The sequence below is a fragment of the Miscanthus floridulus genome, chromosome 1 (assembly GCF_019320115.1).
Source record: "Miscanthus floridulus cultivar M001 chromosome 1, ASM1932011v1, whole genome shotgun sequence".
Classification (NCBI taxonomy): Eukaryota; Viridiplantae; Streptophyta; class Magnoliopsida; order Poales; family Poaceae; genus Miscanthus; species Miscanthus floridulus.
This window is the reverse complement of record NC_089580.1, coordinates 26,125,887-26,144,398: the sequence shown is the minus strand read 5'-3', so window position 1 is coordinate 26,144,398 and position 18,512 is coordinate 26,125,887. Positions and strand designations below refer to the sequence as shown.

Here is an 18,512-nt window from a genome sequence, read left to right as displayed (position 1 = left end):
ATGGGTCCACTTTCACCCACTGATTGGCTGGACCAGCCGCGGCAGAGTCATTAACTTAGCACAGTTAATGTCAATAAATAATTATTTTTTCGAATAAAAAATGGTTTTACAGGTCAGGAGAGATGGCGCCGTCGCCAAGCAAACTCAGCAGCCAGCATGTCGCCCAAGTATTAAGACCAGGCAGCGAGATTACCCTTCTACCCCTGTACCCTCTTTACGGGATCCTCGCTTGGTGAGTCTTGTGGTGAGGGTGGAAGGGGAATTTACGTGGCTGATTTGGAAGGAGGAGTTGGTTCGTTTTCGTTATTAATTTTCGTCGGCCACCGAGGCAGCGAACAGCTCAAGAAAAGTAGCGGCAGCAACCCGCGGTGGCGACGAGTAACCAACCGGACCACGCCATTGCCAATCACCCGAGCACCAAGGAGTCCTGCCTTGCCTAGCCACAGCGCCTTCCTCTTCCCCCGGCTCCCGCTGCGGTTTCTGTCGCGCAGCCCGAAATCGGCGCTGGTTCATTTGACCGCTTCTTCTGAGTTCCTTCTCGGCGTCGCGCCATGGAGGTGAGCGTTTATTGGTTCTCTTGTTAGGCGGCTTATGCTGGGATTGGAGAGGGTCGTGTCAGTGATGGACTCTGACGGTTTTCCGCGGTTGCTTTCGCCTGCAGGAGATGGGGAAGAGGGTGGTGAGGACGGTGCGGGTGCGGAACATCTCAGATCTGGCGACTGAGCGGGAGGTGCGCGAGTTCTTCTCCTTTTCTGGCGAAATCGAGCACGTCGACATCAGATTGTGAGCGCCTCTTGATTTCTTTCCCTAGTTCCTCCTCCCCCCCCCTTTCGGCTTGTATTTTGAACTGCATTGTGATTTTGGCCTCTGGTTGGTGGTTGCAGTGATACAGTGGCGTCGGGGAGGACGGCCTATGTCACATTCAAAGATCCCAAGGCTCTCGAGATTGCGCTTCTCCTGTCGGTATGGCTTTGCTCATCAATTTGTCTGACATGCTGAGGGGATTTTTTCTGTTTATTTCGTTCCAGTGTTTGTAGAATTCGTATTCTATTCTAAATGTGTTGTGTGGGCGACTGTCATTATGTAAAGTAGGTATATGCACCTGTTACGCTGGGGGTTATGCAGCATGCAGGTGCCACAATAAGCCAAAGTTTGTGTCGGTTGCATCAATCGTAGGAGCTAGGGATGGAGAGAAAAACCCAGGTGTTTTGGTTTACGTGGTGAATCGCGTATAAGTATGCATGGCCTGTTCTGGTGTACTCCCTCCGTTCCAAATTATAAGTCACTTTTTTTGGTTCATTCATTTTGCCATGTATCTAGACATATTATTATTTCTAGATGCATAGCAAAATGGATGTACCAAAAAAGTCAAAGCGACTTATAATTTGGAACCGATGGAGTATATATCAACTGGAAATAAATAGAAAAAAATCCATAATTATTAATAGGTTATTCGATCTGGCCTTGTTTTGAATAGAGTTCTGTCACAGAATCCGAGGATCCTTGCACATGCAGAATTCTTGAATGGTCTTTTTACTATATATAAAACAGATAGAAAAATGATTGTTTAAATTTCTTTGACCATATGCCATGTGCTTCATGCACTGGCAATCAAATGATGGTTGGGGATCCTTAGGTCGTTAGTAAATTCACTAGAAGGCCATTGAACATTGGTGAATAAGCAAAGAGAACAAAGATATTGGCCTTGTTTGGTTCCGCTCATTCTCGCGTTCGCGACCGAGATGAGCCGAAAATCTCGCCAAACGGGTTGCGTCGCGCTCGCGACCAGCCATCGCGTGTCCGCTTATATGCGGAAAATAGCCTACGGCCGAAACGCGAGCCAAGGCGTGCGATTTGGAGAACGCGGGTTCGCGTTCGCTCACTCCCTCCATCCTTGGCGCGGCCTCCCTCCCTGGCGCGGGCACCATCGGCACCATCCCCGGCGCGGCTTCCCTCCCCGGCGCGGTCTCCATCCCCGGCGCCGCCTCCCTCCCCATCGCCACTCCATCCATTAGCGCCTCCCTCCGGTCTGGCTCCCGCCTCCACGACCGTCATCTCCTCCCTCTAGCCCGGCCTTGGACCAGATCCGCCGGCGGGGAGCAGGTCCCTTCCGGATCTGGCCTCCGGCCGACGGCCTTCACGACCGGGTCACTCCCTCACCGCCGGTTCTCTCCCCACCGCCGGCTCCCTCCGAGCTCGTGCGTCGATTGAAGAAGGACCAGGATGCAAATAAAACTCTTATTTGGGTCCAGTTGCAAGGCTATAGACTCACAGAAATAGTAGTAAATAGTGCTACGCAGTTTGAGAAAAGTTCAGGGTTTTCAGTGTAAAATGTCATACCTGAAATAATCAGGACAGCCAAACGCCCCGCTTATTTAGACAGCAGATTTTCTACATCGTAGCTTATTATATAATTCTGCTCAACTTATAAGCGAGACTCCCATAAGCTGAACCAAACAGGGCCATTGAATTATTGATTATTTTAAAGCCTGCTTAATTTGACACAGAATGTGAGAAACAAAATAGGTTATAGGTTTACTTTGCTTGAGATTCTTTGACTTTGTGAATCTGTCATCCTTGTAAGAAACAAGCATGCAAGATATTTCTATATTTGCCAGCAAGCATACATGTCTGCATCTGTGCATCAACTACAAGTGACAATTCAAATTTGAAATAGCCTTTGCTGCAGTGGAGAAAAGTTCTTACTGTTTGTATGTGTTCTAAGTGAAATACATCACAGTGTCTTCTCTCTGTTTTGCATCGCAACATGATTGCTTGATGGATCTGCAGTATTGTCAAACAAATAAGCACTGATTACATTTTTTTTCATTTCATGCTACCATTGTTTTTCCAGGGAGCAACAATTGTGGACCAAATTGTGAACATAAACCCTGCTGAAGATTACATCTACATCCCTGTTACTGAACAGGTACACTACTAAGCTATTTATTATACATAAATGCAATCAGTCCTTATTTTTAATTGAGATATCCATTTTGAAAATCATGCAGCAACTTATGGTCCATGAGGTGACAAGTACGAGTTCAGCTCCTAATGCAGAATTGGAGTACTCCTCAGAGGTATTTCCCAATGCATTTTTTTTTTACTTCTATTTTTCCTCGTAGTTAGATCATGAGCCTCCCATCAACTAGGGGGCAGGGGCATAGTGAGAAAACGTTAGCAAAAACGTCTCTTATTTTGGTGGTTGTAGGGAGTGCAGCATCTTGTTTTTTAACTGAATACTGACTGCATATCTGAAAACCCTCCCCCATGGCAAAATAAATAAATAAACTGGAGCCTATCTGCACGTATACTATTTGGGATGTTTTATGATGTTTGCAAGTTACCCACCACTGGTAAAAAAATTACCAGTTATTGATTAACAGGGTTATTAGGAATAAAATTTTGAACATAAAAATATACAAAGTGCCATGGGCGGGCCTGGTGCAAGCGGTAGAGTCTTACCGCCTGTGACCGGAAGGTCCCGGGTTCGAGTCGCGGTCTCTTCACAATGCACAGGCGAGGGTAAGGCTTGCCACCGACACCCTTCCCCAGACCCCGCACAGAGCGGGAGCTCTCTGCATTGGGTACGCCCTTTTTAAAAATATACGAAGTGCATTAGTGTATTATCTTGTATTATTCCATACATATTGTATTACGCTGGCAGTTGTCATTATTGAAAAGTTCTCTTGTCCTGCTGTATAGGACAATACCAGTCCCAATAGCCGTGTCTATGTGAGCAAGGCCCATGATGCCATGACAAATGTGATTGCAAAGGGTTCAGCAATGAGACAAGATGCTGTGAACAAGGCTAAAGCATTTGATGAGAAGCATCAGTTGAGGGCTAATGCATCAGCGAGGATCAATTCCTTTGATAAGCGTGTTGGCCTTTCAGAGAAGATAAACAATGGGATATCAGTTGTCAATGAAAAGGTGAAATCAGTAGACCAAAGATTGCATGTTTCTGATAAAACAATGGCTGCTTTGCTGGCTGCAGAGCGCAAGCTAAATGATACAGGCTCTGCTGTGAAAACCAACAGGTCTCTTCTTATTCACGCTTTTGTTAATGCTTAAATAATATACATTTAAGTATATGGCTTAGAATTTAATAACGGATCTGTTGTACCTTAATGAATACTTGCACACTTCGCCGTATTTGAGGACCTAAAGCCTTTATGTCCATGAGTTTGTTTAGAGTATTGCTAATTTCTTCTAGTATTTTCTCCAACTTGCAGGTATGTGTCTGCTGGAACGAGCTGGCTGAATGGTGCTTTTAGCAAGGTCGCCAAGGCTGGTCATGTTGCTGGCTCAAGAACCAGAGAAAAGTTCCAATTAGCTGTGTCAAATCTAACAGCCAAAGTAAGTGATAGCTAATAATTGAGACTGTTGCTTGCTACTCAGTAATCAATATATTATTATAGAAAAGCATGCCGAATAGCTTCAGATTGCAGAGTGTATGCAACTTTGGTAGCTAAGCATCATCATTTCCTTTTCTACACTCATGGATGATATAGCACAATCTTTTCCATTAGTGGATATTTTTACTTAACATGACCAGCTGAACAGCATATTTGCATGTATATAGTAGACCTGGTCCTGATTCTTGATCATTGTCATGAAAGCATTGCCAGGTCAGTGGCTCTTAATAAGTTATAAATAAAATTGTGACTTGAGAACAAACAATAATGTCAGAGTGGAAAAAAACAGATGTAGAGTGCTACTATAACAGTTTGTCAGTTTGACCGTGAAGTTTTGGATATCCAGGCTGCAACATGGACATTTATGTCATAAGAAACAGATTTGCAAATTGTAAGGTTGCAATTTCTTGCCTTTGGCTAAAATCATGGTGCATAACCACAGATAAAGGAAGAAGCATATAACTCTAGGAACAAATTGCTTCTTTCATAGCCCTTCCTAGGCCAATTGATATGCATCCCTCTGGAAATATTTTGAACTAGGGACTAGGGAGCTCCATTTATGAAGTTTACCGAGTTGCAGTTTTATATGCTTCGCAGACTTCTGAAACGTACTTTGTTTTTTCCCCCCGGAAAAATAGGGCCCTGCTGTTGTTGCTTGAGCGTGCTGTGCTGGTAACGGAAGCTCTTCTTTGTGAGGAAAATATATTGGAAGTCCCTGTGCAAGCATTTCCCTTTGATTGTGGACAGCGTGGAAAGTAACTGTGCGTTTCACTGTTATCTTGTCCGTTTTTCCTTGGGTGCAGGCTATTCGGTGATTCTTTTGAGTTTGGTACATAGATGAGTTCAGTTTTTTGGTATTATAGAACCCCATTTTTTTAGTGTTGATGACGTTAAATTGATTATAGGTGATAGTGGCATTCTATTGACTCAATCTGTGTGGATTCTTGATCGTTATTGATGCCTATGCTTCTCCAGTTCTCCCAAAACTGTTGCTCCAACTGAGAAATTTGAAACTCAACTAATTGAATTGGTGTTCTCTGTTTTTTTTTTTGTCACGACATAAGTTTGAAGTATGCATTGACATGAGATCCCTATCGAACTCTCCTGCTGTAATTAGAGAATGCTGTCTTAGTTTCGGCCGTGCTAACTTTTGTAATGGAAGTTTATATGTTGTCTACATATGGCACGTACATATGGTGTTGACTCAATCTAAGTGAGTATACTCGACGAATTGGATGGCTTCCATGAAGCCAAACTGGCATTCTCTTGCCGTACAATTGGAGGAACAAAAACGAATTCATATATGCTAAATCTTCATAAGAAACTCCGCCATTTGCATGCAGGACAGCCTTGTGAGTTAGGATGAAGCTAATCACCATTATATAGCCTTCACACAGGCTTAGCCTTTTCAGAGTAAGACTGCTTCAAGCATCTGGTTCTTTGGTCCTACACAGTTCATACGATTTCAATGTCCACGTCGTTGTATAAAACACACAGCCCTGATGCAAAATTCCCGGCCATAACATGAGATCATGCGCTAATTGTGTTGAATATGTGTCACCGCACTCCGCAGCAGTGAAAACCACCCCAAAGCGCGGACAGATTCAGCATCCAGCCAGCCATTCCTATATAGCTCTCTACCCTTTCCACTTGGCCTCTGTTTGATTTCTCCTCTCCTCCCCGTGCCCCGTGGACGCGACTCGCGCGAGCACTATACACTCGCTCGACTGCGTTGTCTCGATCGCCCGGCCGCCGAGATGGCGACGGAGGCGGCGCCGGAGTGGCTTGACAAGGGCGACAACGCATGGCAGCTGGCGGCGGCGACGCTGGTGGGGCTGCAGAGCGTGCCGGGGCTGGTCATCCTCTACGGCAGCATCGTCAAGAAGAAGTGGGCCGTCAACTCGGCCTTTATGGCGCTCTACGCCTTCGCCGCCACCTTCGTCTGCTGGTGCCTCTGGGCCTTCCGCATGTCATTCGGCGACCGCCTCCTCCCCTTCGTCGGCCGCCCCGACCTCGCCGCGCTCGACCAGGCCTTCCTCACCCAGCAGGGCTTCGCCGGCGCCTACCCGGCGGCAACGCTCCTCTTCTTCCAGTTCGTCTTCGCCGCCATCACGCTCATCCTCGTCGCCGGCTCGCTTCTCGGCCGCGTCAACTTCCGGGCGTGGATGCTCTTCGTGCCGCTCTGGCTCACCTTCTCTTACACCATTGGGGCGTTCAGCCTCTGGAGCCCCAACGGGTTCCTTTTCAAGGCCGGTGTCATGGACTTCGCCGGCGGATACGTCATCCACCTTTCCTCCGGCATCGCCGGCTTCACCGCCGCCTACTGGGTAACTGTTTGCCTTCCATGCATGACTGCATATGTTCCGATCCACTGAATTGAAGCTTACCTAATCGTTCGATCGGCAGGTGGGTCCGAGGACGGCCAAGGACAGGGAGTCGTTCCCGCCGAACAACATCCTCCTGACGCTCGCCGGCGCGGGTCTGCTGTGGATGGGGTGGACGGGCTTCAACGGCGGCGCGCCGTACGCCGCCAACATCGACGCGTCGCTCGCCGTCGTGAACACGCACTTCTGCACGGCCACCAGCCTCCTGGTCTGGCTCTGCCTCGACTGCTTCGTGTTCGGGCGCCCCTCCGTCATCGGCGCCGTCCAGGGCATGATCACCGGGCTCGTGTGCATCACCCCGGCCGCGGGGCTGGTGCAGGGCTGGGCCGCGATGCTCATGGGCGTCGTCTCCGGGAGCGTGCCGTGGTGCACCATGATGGTGCTGCACAAGCGGAGCCGGTTCCTGAAGCGCGTCGACGACACGCTCGCCGTGCTCCACACGCACGGCGTGGCGGGGAGCCTCGGCGGCGTCCTGACGGGGGTCCTCGCGGAGCCGCGGCTCAGCCGCCTCTTCTTCGGCGACGACCCCCGGTACGTGGGCCTCGTGTACGCACTCAAGGACGGCCGCGCCGCCGCGGGGTTCCGGCAGGTGGGCGTGCAGCTGGCCGGGATCGCCTTCGTCGTGGCGCTCAACGTCGCCGTGACGAGCGCGGTGTGCCTCGTCGTCGGGCTGCTCGTGCCTCTACGGCTCAGCGAGGAGCAGCTGGCCGCCGGCGACGACGCCATCCACGGGGAGGACGCGTACGCGGTGTGGGGAGATGGCGAGACGTACGAGCAGTCGGTGCACGGAAACCATTCGTACCCCATGACGTCCAATCCCATGGCGTCCAAAGCCGACGAGATGATATGATCGGCCGGATAGTTCAAGCATGTCCGGCAGCGATGCGCACGTACATCTAGGGTGTAAGATCAACACGAATGCTTGTATAGTTTTGACTTTTGAGTAGCATCTGGACTTCATCCTTCGACACAAGATTTTGTAAACATAAAACGTTACTGGTAGAGCTGGAATGTTACATGCACCTCTCTTTTCAGTTACTAGTATGATTTTCACCCTTCTCTAGCATTGGCGTATTAACCTAAACTTTTAATTTTTTTAAAAGGTATCTACCATTTACTCTTGAAAATGTACAATTAACAATTGCAAGGCGATGAACTACCTACTAAGGCAACTTTTAGTGAAAGTTTAGTTTCATGACATTAAATAAACCTGATATAGCATAGTATAAATAAAGAAAGAGATGATGAAAGTTCATGGAACAAAATGAGCTTTATGAGGATAAAACTTGTCTACATTGTTCTCAACACATGACAGTGTTAGAAACTATAAAATGAAACCCCTACTGAGACTAGGTCTAAATAGGTTGGCAAATTTGTACAAGACCTTTAACCTCATAGCGAGCGGAACAGATTGCTACATTTACTAAAGCATTTGGATAGTATTCAACAAATAGATCTTCAAGATACAAGGTAGATGAGATTTAGGCAAACAAAGAATTTTACATTTAGAACAATATTTCATACTATCGTTTGGGGAGACACTTTTCCAAATAGCACAAGACTTTTGGTCTTATTTAGCGCCTAAAAAATGTAAGATCTTTGTTTGGTTAGAGCATCTCCATTAGACTACTTAAACAGGTCCTCTACTTAATTTTTGAGTAGCTGAGCAAAAAAAAAAAAAAGAGCTTTCAACAGACAACCTACTAAGTCACTAAAATTTGTTCTCCCTCAAATCCCCCGCCCACACTACCCATTCCAATTAGCCCAACAAGCGAGTTTTTGTTTCCTCTATTTCCTACACCGCACGCTCGATTTGTCTCTGCTGTTGCCGCTGACTAGCATTATTTATCCTTCTTGGGCTACTTTTGTGAAGCGCTAATCACTTCACACAAGCACAAGAAGCTGTGAGGAAGGATGTCAAGAGAGCATTTGGATTTCTTCAATCTAGGTTTGCCATGGTGAGGGGATCTTATAGGTCATGGGACAAGGAAACCATTTGGTACATCATGAACGTTGCTGTAATTCTCCACAACGTGATCATAGAAAATGAGAGGGGGAAAAGGAAGAGGACTTACTATGAACAAGAAGGTGGTGAGGTGTTAAGGCCGGAGAATTATCGACGCGATCCACTTGTGTTGAGTGAGTTCTTGTGTATACATAATTAGATTGAAGACTAAACAATACATAAGAGGACTCTGTGATGATTTGGTAGGGCATTTGTGGGCATGCCATGGTGTGTCATAGTGTGATTGTATTTGAGTTCCTCTTGTTGATGTGAAAACTTTGATTATGTTTGAACTATGTGGTGTCGTACTTTGATATGTTTGAACTATGTGGTTTAAATCTAGATTTGGATTTTCAAATTATTTGTGACGTTCAATTTGTTGTTCATGAAACATATGCAATTGAAATACTTTTGGTTAATTGTGGAGGAGAAATGAAAATCATAGAGTGGTGACATGCATTTGTGAGAAAATAAAATAGGGGGCATGATTGGGTGGTACTGTGGAGACAACAACAAAAAAACAGACACCCTAAAAGTAGGTGGCTATAGAAAAGTAGGACGCTTGTTTTTTTAGTATTGTTGGAGATACTCTTGGCAACAAAGGGAGGACAAAAGACACGAAATATATTATAAAGGAAAATATATCAATGCTAATGTAGCATGCCCTTATGGACACAATGAACATATGCATTTGAGATGCCCTCATGAAATTCAAGTATGGACATCACTAGTTTTAACGGTAAACACAGAGACAGACATGGCTGCAACTTTGCTGACTCTAGAGCAAAACCACACACATAACGCATTAACCTAGTTCTGAATATGCAACTGCTATAAAAGCGGTGGCCGAGAACATTTGGCCGGCAAGAAAAAGAAAAGTCTTTGATAACGTACAACCTCATATTCAGCAATCAAACATAACTATGTGCAAACATAGAACTTTCGAAACACAAAACCAAGAAGGAATCAAGGAGAATAGCTATCAAAACATGGACACAAAATTGGGAACAAAGAGCTCGAAGTTCAAGAGCACTGACAGCTTGAGATGTGTAGATTGTACCCTTTTTCTTCTTATTATTTTCTTTTCTTTTCCTCTATAGTTTTGACTTTTTTCTTCTTCTTTCATGTTTTCTTCTCTATATCTCTTGCGCTCCTAATTTTTTCTTTACTTACCACCTTGGCTTTATTTGCATATGTTCACCTTGCATTTTAATTTAATTTAAATTAGGTACCGACAACTCTCTCAAAGTCAAAAGAGATATATTGCTGAAATTTGGCTTATGCTGATTATTTGTGAGAGAAAAACATTGTTCTTTCGCTGAGAAGTACTGCTGAAGTAGTTCAAGCGAGCATGGCCTCATAGTTTCATGTACAAAGATAATTTTATGACTCGAAAGGAAAAAAACATTTATGGTGAAAAAGGGGGGGAAACGTTTATGGTGAAAAAGGTAACATATTAGTATATCGCCCTGTTCGTTTATGCCTATTTTGGCTTATAAGCCGTACTTTTTCAGCCAACGAACAATATTTTTCTGTCACACTAAATCAGTCAATAGTATTTTCAGCCATGGCTTATTAGTCAAACAAACCCAAACGAACAGGGCGTATATTTACTTAACGTTTTGATCTTTGAGTAGATGCTATACCCTAAACGACGGAATTTCCGCATCTCCTATCGCAAGAAATCCTGCAGTGTTCAGTTGAGATAGGCTCCGCGGCCACTCATACGAGTGGTCATGTGCTTCAGTCAAACACCTACACACGCGCGCACCCATGCATCATGCATGCAGTCAGTCCAACGGGAAACCCTGTGGTCTTCGCCCCGATCCTCCAGACGATGACCCGGGGATCCATCGGATCGAGTCTCGAGTCTGTTACACACAAACCGCATCGTGGAAACGACATGCACTGATCGCGCACGTCCTGCCAGTCGATCTCTATAAAATCCAGTCACCCGGTAGCTGCTCCTCTTCATCACTCTCTGCTCAACCGGTGAGTCCACATCACTGTATCTTCAGTTTCTTCGCCTACCTACATATGCACGCCCTGATGAATCCCTTTTTCGATCTACAAAATTCTAAATGCAGGAGATCAACTGAGTGAATCCACGAAGGTTGCTGTGACGACGGCGATGACGCGCTCGACGGCGGCCACGGCGGTCGCGTGCCTAGTCCTCGCTTTCCTCCTCCTGCCGTTGGCGGCGGAGTACGTCAAGTACAAGGACGCGAAGCAGCCCATCAATGAACGCGTGCAGGACCTCCTCAGCCGGATGACGCTGGAGGAGAAGATAGGCCAGATGTCGCAGATCGAGAGGGCCAACGCGACCGCCGAAGTCATCGAGAAGTACTTCGTTGGTGAGTCCATCGATCGTCCTCACCGGCCGGCCGGCGCGCGGCGGTCCTTTGTTTAGCCGTAACAGTAACACTCACTAATGCGCACATGCATATATCGTCCATGCATGACGCCGGTGGTGCGTGCAGGTAGCGTCCTCAGCGGCGGCGGCAGCGTGCCGGCGGAGAAGGCATCGGCGTCAGTGTGGCAGAAGATGGTGACCAAGATGCAGAAGGCGGCGCTCAAGACCCGGCTCGGCATCCCCATCATCTACGGCATCGACGCGGTGCACGGCAACAACGACGTGTACAACGCCACCATCTTCCCCCACAACGTTGGCCTCGGCGCCACCAGGGACCCCCATCTCGTGAAGCGGATCGGGGAGGCCACGGCGCACGAGACCAGGGCCACCGGCATCCCCTACACTTTCGCGCCATGCGTCGCGGTACGTTACTACTGCTATTTCTGTCGTCTTTCTGACCTGATGATAAGCCGAACGATTGTGCCATACCGATCGATCGGTCTGCACGCAGGTGTGCCGCGACCCGAGGTGGGGTCGGTGCTACGAGAGCTTCAGCGAGGACACGAGGCTGGTGCAGCTCATGACCTCCAACATGGTGACCGGCCTGCAGGGCGACGTCCCCGCGAAGCACCCCAAGGGCGTCCCCTTCGTGGGCGGGTCCAAGAAGGTGGCCGGGTGCGCCAAGCACTTCGTCGGCGACGGCGGCACCACCCGGGGCATCAACGAGAACAACACGGTGCTGAGCTTCCACGACCTGATGCGGATCCACATGCCGCCCTACGACAACGCCGTCATCAAGGGCATCTCCTCCATCATGATCTCCTACTCCAGCTGGAACGGGGTCAAGATGCATGAGAACAAGTTCCTCATCACCGAGACGCTCAAGAACAAGATGGACTTCAGGGTCAGTGTCTGTGTCTGTGTCTGTGTCTGTGTCTGTGTCTGTCTGATGAGCAAACCAAACGTGCCCCTGTCTGTCAGTACATTTGCATGTTGCATGCTCAACTAGTGCTGCGCTTGGATCATATCAGTACTCCTTACTTAAACGTAACAACATTGCTGCAGGGCTTTGTGATCACGGACTGGCAGGCCGTGGACCGCATCACGAACCCGCCGCACCAGCACTACTACCACTCCATCAAGGAGACGATCCACGCCGGCATCGACATGGTGATGATCCCGTACGACTACCCGGAGTTCGTCGCCGACCTGGTCAAGCAGGTGAAGCAGGGGCAGATCATGCTGGACCGCATCAACGACGCCGTCAGCCGGATCCTCCGGGTCAAGTTCACCATGGGCCTCTTCGAGGACCCGCTCCCGGACCCCCGCCTCACCAAGGAGCTCAGTGCGCAGGAACACCGGGCGCTCGCGCGGGAGGCCGTCCGCAAGTCGCTCGTGCTGCTCAAGAACAGCAAGAAGGGGCAGACCAAGCCGATGCTGCCGCTCGACAAGAAGGCCAAGAAGATCCTCGTCGCCGGCAGCCACGCCCACGACCTGGGCAGCCAGTGCGGCGGCTGGACCATCACGTGGCAGGGCGAGAGCGGCAACAACCTCACCGGCGTCGGCACCACGATCCTGGAGGCCATCAAGAAGGCGGTGGACAAGAAGACGACGGTAGACTACGTGGAGCGCCCGGACAAGGACGACCTGAGCAAGAGCGCCAACGACTACGAGTACGCCGTGGTGGCGGTGGGCGAGCCGCCATACGCCGAGACGGCCGGCGACAACAAGAACCTGACCATCCCGTCGCCGGGGCCCGAGGTGATCAAGGACGTGTGCGGCCTCGTCAAGTGCGTCGTGCTCGTCGTGTCGGGGCGCCCGCTCGTGCTGCAGCCGTACGTGGACTACATGGACGCGCTCGTCGCGGCCTGGCTGCCCGGCACGGAGGCGCAGGGCATCACCGACGTGCTGTTCGGGGACTACGGGTTCACGGGGAAGCTGCCGCGGACGTGGTTCAAGTCCGTGGACCAGCTGCCCATGAACTACGGCGACAAGCGGTACGACGCGCTGTTCCCGTTCGGATTCGGGCTCACCACCAAGGCCGCGGGGCACAATTAGCAATCGCACTCTCTTTTTGCTCTTCTTCGGTGTGTGTTGAAATTGTTAGTGCGAACGGAAAATAAGCATAATTTTTTTGGTAGAGAATACCCAGAGCATGGCTTTTTTTGTAGGTGTAGTTAGGAAATTAAGATTGATAAAATAATTGGTTTCGGTGTGACGCCCTTGTCTATTTTTAGTTAGTTTTGCAATTCAAAGGTAACATACTAACATCCGTGGTCCGTACGTGCACATACAGCACTACTGACTCACACATAGCACGTTTTTCGTCTTTGGTGATTGTGACCATCCAATTGTCGGTCGCCTGGATGCGCATATCGGACCACGTGTGCATTTTCTTTTGGATAAGGGACCATGTGTCCATTCTCACACTAATTGTGGTCCCATTCGCGTGCCCTTAAACCCGATTTGATCCAGTGTTTTTCTCTCATAAATTCCTCCAGATTCATTCAAATTCCTCTAGAATTCCTCCAAACGAACGGGGCCTGTGGTTTTAAGCATGTGATCTTGCATTCGAGGCCTTCTTGGGTTGAGATCATTACGCAGATAAGGTTCATTTGGTGGCTCTCTTTGATACTTGAATCGAACCATTTGTGTTGTGTTTCCCGTTATTTGTCAACGTACTTGAAAACACAAGGCCTATACAGAAACGGGTTTATATTAGACACAAACCTGCACATTAGTACATGAATATGAATATACTGGCTACTAATTGAGTATAAAAATATGTAGTAAGCGTGACATCCGTGTGCCCTTGTATGACGATAAAATGTATATCAATTGTCCATGAGATCTTATAATATTGCAGTGCAGCGTTTTTAATTTGAAGCTATCTCGATGTTGGAACTCGGAATAGTTGATGCATTATTCAGATGTACAAATACTGATTTACATGTATAAATTGTTTTAATGTCAATAAGGATCGAAAAAATCCTAAAAAAATGGATTGAAAAAAATATATTGAACTAAATGTCATAGGTATTGTCTCTATTAAATTCTCGTGCAAATTTTGTATTCAACGGAGCACCTATGAAAAATATTATAATTTTTATGGTGACTCAAAAGGTAATTTATATAGACTGCTCTTCTTTAAGTCTGAGATTGGAGCACCTATGAAAATGTTATCGTTTTTATGGTGACTCAAAATTATCCATACGGACCACTCGCCCACTAAGACGGTGATACATTATTTCTACCCGCCTGGCGGAGTATTCAAATAAATCGCCACTATTAGTGTGAGAATGTGAGACGAGGGAACATTTTATACTTCATCTAACTATGTGTTCGGCTGGTATAGTCTTGGATTGTTTCAGCTTATTCTCTCTCACAAAACACTATTAAATCATCCAAAACCAGCCGAGCTACGGTGGCCATGCGTACCAGCCGAACACCCCGTAAGACATTTTTGTTTTTTTTTACACTTGGGTATACACTATGTCTAGATACATAGAAAAATCAATGTATCTATAAAATCTAAAATGTCTTATAATTTAGAATAGAGAGATTATATTTTCTAGAAAATTGTATATTGTCCTTTTAAATTTAAAATATGCATACAAAAAAATAAAGAAAAAAGCGCGGCACGCCTGCTGGACCACGCATGGGCTCCTTGCCTGGTTGGCCTGTCCCATTCTTCCACCTTTTTTCAAGACGGATCTCATGGAACCAACCACCAAACGACGGGAGAGGCCCACTCCTTGGTGGCCCATACTTTGAGGTCTTTTCATTTTTCAACCTCGAATGTTCTCTCGGTCCCCGGACTCGGCGGCTCGCGGGTGCTGCCGCGGCGTGCACCCGGGCCGCCTCCCGCGACCGTGGTCCGCGAGCTGTAGCACTGTAGCAGCAGGTCGCCCATGGAGATCACGAGATGGCCGTGCCGTTGTCGCGAGGGCACCCAATGGCTGACTCTTAAGGTTGCTCTACGTATTTTTTATATATTTTAATAAAAGAGAAAAAAAACTACCTATTAATTAAGAGCTAAGCTCTTGCTCATATTTGAAGATTACGTTAGAGTATCATTTGAGGTTATCCATATTAAAAGCTATGTGCTACATGTCAGCACTACCGAAGAAGTTTGCTTAGAGCTGGCCATCGCGGGTGCACTCAAGAGTATCTCACTGCCGTGCCGAGCGCCCGAGCACGAGGGCGTCGTGTAATCTCTTAGATTCATGCGCGCGCTGCGTTGCCGCGTGGGCCGGCCGCCCGGCCGGCTGCTAAACGCGATTCCACGGCATCGTCATGATGGCAACGGAGTGACGGCCAAAGTCCCTTGTCGTGACTTTCACGAGGAGCAATGATGGAGCCTCATGCTGATGATGCTGGCCTAGGACAAGCATTTTTCTTTTCCCTGTTCTTTGTTGGTTCTCTGATCCATCAATGTACTGGACGGACACGGGCCCAGCTGCAAGCAACAAATGAGCGTAGCAGCGCCGGGACTGTAGCAATATGGACACTCTTGGCTGGCTCTGGCTCATGTAGTTATATACTCCGTATGTGCTGTGTCTGCACGGCGTGTTTTGCAGAATCAGTCGCGGCAGTCACAGGACAGCCAAGTGGAAACAAATCCTCTCCTGGGTGGACAGCAAGTAGCAGCCGCTTGATCGATTTGGCCCGCCCGGCCGGTTCAGCGTGTTAACCGCTGTCGCGCTCTTGATGGCGCTGGCACGCACGGCGTCCCCTAGCTCACGCCCAGCATTAAACTTTGGAACAACACCAGCAGCTGCGCCTGCACGTGTCATGCGTGCAATGCACCGGCCGGCCGGGCACGCAGGCAAGGCAAGGCCATCCTTTCCTACGCAGTACGACGCGTTTAGGATTCGGCTATAAAAACCGTGGCGCCCACCCGCTGCCTCTGCCTCTGCCTGCCCCAGATCAGAGATCACGCCACTTCTCTGAACCTACTCTACCAGGACGAGATCTGATCTGCCCGCCAGTAAATTTTCCTGGCGCATCGCTGGTTGGAGCGGCCTGCCGGGCCGGCCGTGCGTTCCCGTGCAACCGTACCCGTGGTGGACTGGTGGTGCGCTGCTCTAGTCTAAAGTCCGTTTGTTTCGCTTATAAGGTCATACTTTATGAATTAATAAATAATATTTTTTTTCTCACAATAAATTAGCTAATAGTTTCAGTCATAACTTATCAGCTAAAGAAGAGACGCCCTAGCTGGAGGGGGACCGGCCCTGCATGTGCGGCTGTTTACTTCACCTAACAGGTGCGCTGCTACTGTCACACGCCGTAAGCTCTAATGTTCTATACTGTACTGTGTGTAGTCGGTAGACCAACACACTAGAGTACAACTTGTTCCGTTTCACACTTTCACCTGCCCGTTCCGTCGTTTCTGCTGCATCTTTGTCCCCGTTCCGTTTCCATTCCATGTGACTAGCTGCATCGCAGGCTGTGACGTTTAGTACTCCTCCGCACAAGTTTTTTACTGGTGAGCGTCAGAAAGCTGGTGAGGAAACCCGCGACCTAGCAAGCATGGCGCACGACTTTTTCCTTTCTATACTGGTGATGAGAGACTGAGAGTCTGCAAAGGTATCTCTACTACTTGTCTCCAGTAGTACCTAAACTTGTTGACTCGTTGCGACTGTTACAACGTGACGAGTGACTGCTCACTCGTGTAGGTACTGTTCGGACTGTCAGCGTGATCTGGATCTGCCGCTCAGCACTCAGATCTTTCAGCTCAGCGTTAACGCAATCTGGATCTCACGCCCGAAAGGCGATACTCAGCCGAACAACTGCTCTAAGCTTATTTTAGCTTATTCTCTCTCATATAACATTATTGAATTATCTGAAATCAGACGAAATCATCCATAGGTGATACTCAGCCTGTTCGGTTAAACTACTTCCAGCTTCTTTCAGCTTGTTTTAGCTTATTATCTCTCATAGAACACTATTGAATCATTCGAAATCATCCGAAAGTGTTTCAGCTTATCCCAATAGGCCTGTTCGGCTGATCCACTTTCGGATGATTTTAGCTGATTTCGAATGATTCAATCATGTTCTATAAGAGATAATAAACCGAAACAAGAAGCAGTCCGGTCCGTCTTGTCCAGAAAGCTAGAATTGTTTTTTTATATACCGAGGGAGTAGGGTTTACTCAAAAATCATGTTATAATAAACCGAAACAAGAAGCAGTCCGGTCCGTCTTGTCCAGAAAGCTAGAATTGTTTTTTTATATACCGAGGGAGTAGGGTTTACTCAACTTTTTGACGTGATCTGTATGGGACGGGTGGTGCATTGCAGTCTGCAGAAAAGGCGTTATGCGGACAGCGGACACGTGCTCCTGATGCGTCGTTATTATGGTCTCAACTTGCTTGGCGCGTGCCGTCGGTCTCTGCGTCTACTCGTATATGAATATATGAACTGAATATGCTATTCTTCTTTTGCGGCTGGAAGGCTGCGTGCCCGTCTGATCTGCAGGCAGTTCCGCTGCCGCGATTACGCCTTTTCGCCAGGAAAATCGATCAGATCCTTTGACATTTTTGAGGGCGCGTGACTGGGATTTCAGAGCAACGTGTCCGCTTACAGCTTATATTAATACTTATAGTGAAATATTATGAGAGAAAAATATTGTTTCATGTCTGAAACATGCTGGGGAATAGTCGCCGGATTCACAGTGGCCTCGTTCGGATGGTATAGTTTTGAAAAAAATTGGATGGTTTAAAGAAATTCTAAAAAAATTTATAAAAGAAAAATATTATTCTAGATAAAAAAAAAGAAGCAGATCGGCGCCGGGCTGGCGTGATAAGGATCGGAGGAGAAGATCCCATGCATTTCGGCGTCACCGGCGGTCGTGCGGCCCGGTACGCCAAAATTTCCGTGCGGACGACGTGTTTCTGCGTGTATCACAACAAGATAGCCTACGCTCAGTACGCTCCTGGTCAGAGTCCATCAATGAGCAACGGACTAATGATAATACAGCTTTTATCCTTGTGTTGAAAATGTCGTCCATTGTAGCGAAATACTAATCCGACGACGGCAACGTGCCAACGTCTCTATTTGAGGAGTAAACCACTGATTAATCCGCGTACCGTACTGTACTCACCAGATCGCTAATCTCATTGGCGTACAAGTACAGTTTTTTACAGCCACTGGGAGTACTACGCTACACACTGGGAAGACGTATGCCGGGGAAAGAAAACCAGCCCGTTCGCTTGTTAATTTTTAGACTAATAAGTTTGATTCATACTAATTTATTATAAGAAAAAACATTAAAATAACAAATAAAATCCGGCTGAAACCAAACCAATCAAGAAAGGTGCCACGACCCCGAGTGCCGGGCACAGGTCACACGT

General features: G+C 47.8%; 3 protein-coding genes and 1 long non-coding RNA gene across 5 annotated transcripts; all 4 read left to right on the top strand.

The window, feature by feature from the left end:
• Positions 1 to 334: 334 nt before the first annotated feature.
• Positions 335 to 5,426, top strand: LOC136464815 (binding partner of ACD11 1-like). The gene is made up of 8 exons (XM_066463792.1): positions 335 to 557; positions 662 to 783; positions 885 to 963; positions 2,855 to 2,929; positions 3,012 to 3,080; positions 3,706 to 4,040; positions 4,236 to 4,359; positions 5,057 to 5,426. Exons 1-8 carry the CDS (start codon positions 552 to 554, stop codon positions 5,075 to 5,077), a joined length of 831 nt encoding a protein of 276 aa, XP_066319889.1. The 5' UTR covers positions 335 to 551; the 3' UTR covers positions 5,078 to 5,426.
• Positions 5,427 to 5,506: 80 nt separating this feature from the next.
• LOC136464659 (ammonium transporter 2 member 5-like) lies at positions 5,507 to 7,848 on the top strand. Of its 2 annotated transcripts, none has more exons than XM_066463705.1 (3): positions 5,507 to 5,631; positions 5,762 to 6,745; positions 6,825 to 7,848. In XM_066463705.1, exons 2-3 carry the CDS (start codon positions 6,176 to 6,178, stop codon positions 7,650 to 7,652), a joined length of 1,398 nt encoding a protein of 465 aa, XP_066319802.1. In that variant the 5' UTR covers positions 5,507 to 5,631; positions 5,762 to 6,175; the 3' UTR covers positions 7,653 to 7,848. The 2 variants fall into 2 exon arrangements, with proteins under 2 accessions (XP_066319802.1, XP_066319745.1); XM_066463648.1 differs by having other exon boundaries at positions 5,614 to 5,831; positions 5,992 to 6,745.
• A 3,025-nt stretch (positions 7,849 to 10,873) lies between these two features.
• On the top strand, positions 10,874 to 13,378 carry LOC136464577 (uncharacterized). Its single transcript, XM_066463558.1, has 4 exons — positions 10,874 to 11,161; positions 11,288 to 11,583; positions 11,672 to 12,064; positions 12,226 to 13,378. The coding sequence occupies exons 1-4, from the start codon at positions 10,939 to 10,941 to the stop codon at positions 13,216 to 13,218; spliced, it is 1,905 nt and encodes a 634-aa protein (XP_066319655.1). The 5' UTR covers positions 10,874 to 10,938; the 3' UTR covers positions 13,219 to 13,378.
• A 2,861-nt stretch (positions 13,379 to 16,239) lies between these two features.
• LOC136476531 (uncharacterized) lies at positions 16,240 to 16,725 on the top strand. Its single transcript, XR_010763643.1, has 3 exons — positions 16,240 to 16,279; positions 16,358 to 16,426; positions 16,609 to 16,725. It is a non-coding gene; the product is annotated as an uncharacterized lncRNA (long non-coding RNA).
• The last annotated feature ends 1,787 nt before the right edge of the window (positions 16,726 to 18,512 follow it).

What these genes read in the sequence shown, in the direction of transcription:
- LOC136464815 (XM_066463792.1), top strand. An exon ending in ACATCCCTGTTACTGAACAG is followed by an intron (nt 2,930 to 3,011) that starts GTACACTACTAA and finishes AAAATCATGCAG; the next exon opens with CAACTTATGGTCCATGAGGT. An exon ending in TCTGCTGTGAAAACCAACAG is followed by an intron (nt 4,041 to 4,235) that starts GTCTCTTCTTAT and finishes TCCAACTTGCAG; the next exon opens with GTATGTGTCTGCTGGAACGA.
- LOC136464659 (XM_066463705.1), top strand. Translation starts at nt 6,176, where the DNA reads ATGGCGACGGAGGCGGCGCCGGAGTGGCTTGACAAGGGCGACAACGCA. An exon ending in GCTTCACCGCCGCCTACTGG is followed by an intron (nt 6,746 to 6,824) that starts GTAACTGTTTGC and finishes TTCGATCGGCAG; the next exon opens with GTGGGTCCGAGGACGGCCAA.
- LOC136464577 (XM_066463558.1), top strand. Translation starts at nt 10,939, where the DNA reads ATGACGCGCTCGACGGCGGCCACGGCGGTCGCGTGCCTAGTCCTCGCT. An exon ending in CATCGAGAAGTACTTCGTTG is followed by an intron (nt 11,162 to 11,287) that starts GTGAGTCCATCG and finishes TGGTGCGTGCAG; the next exon opens with GTAGCGTCCTCAGCGGCGGC. An exon ending in AGAACAAGATGGACTTCAGG is followed by an intron (nt 12,065 to 12,225) that starts GTCAGTGTCTGT and finishes ACATTGCTGCAG; the next exon opens with GGCTTTGTGATCACGGACTG.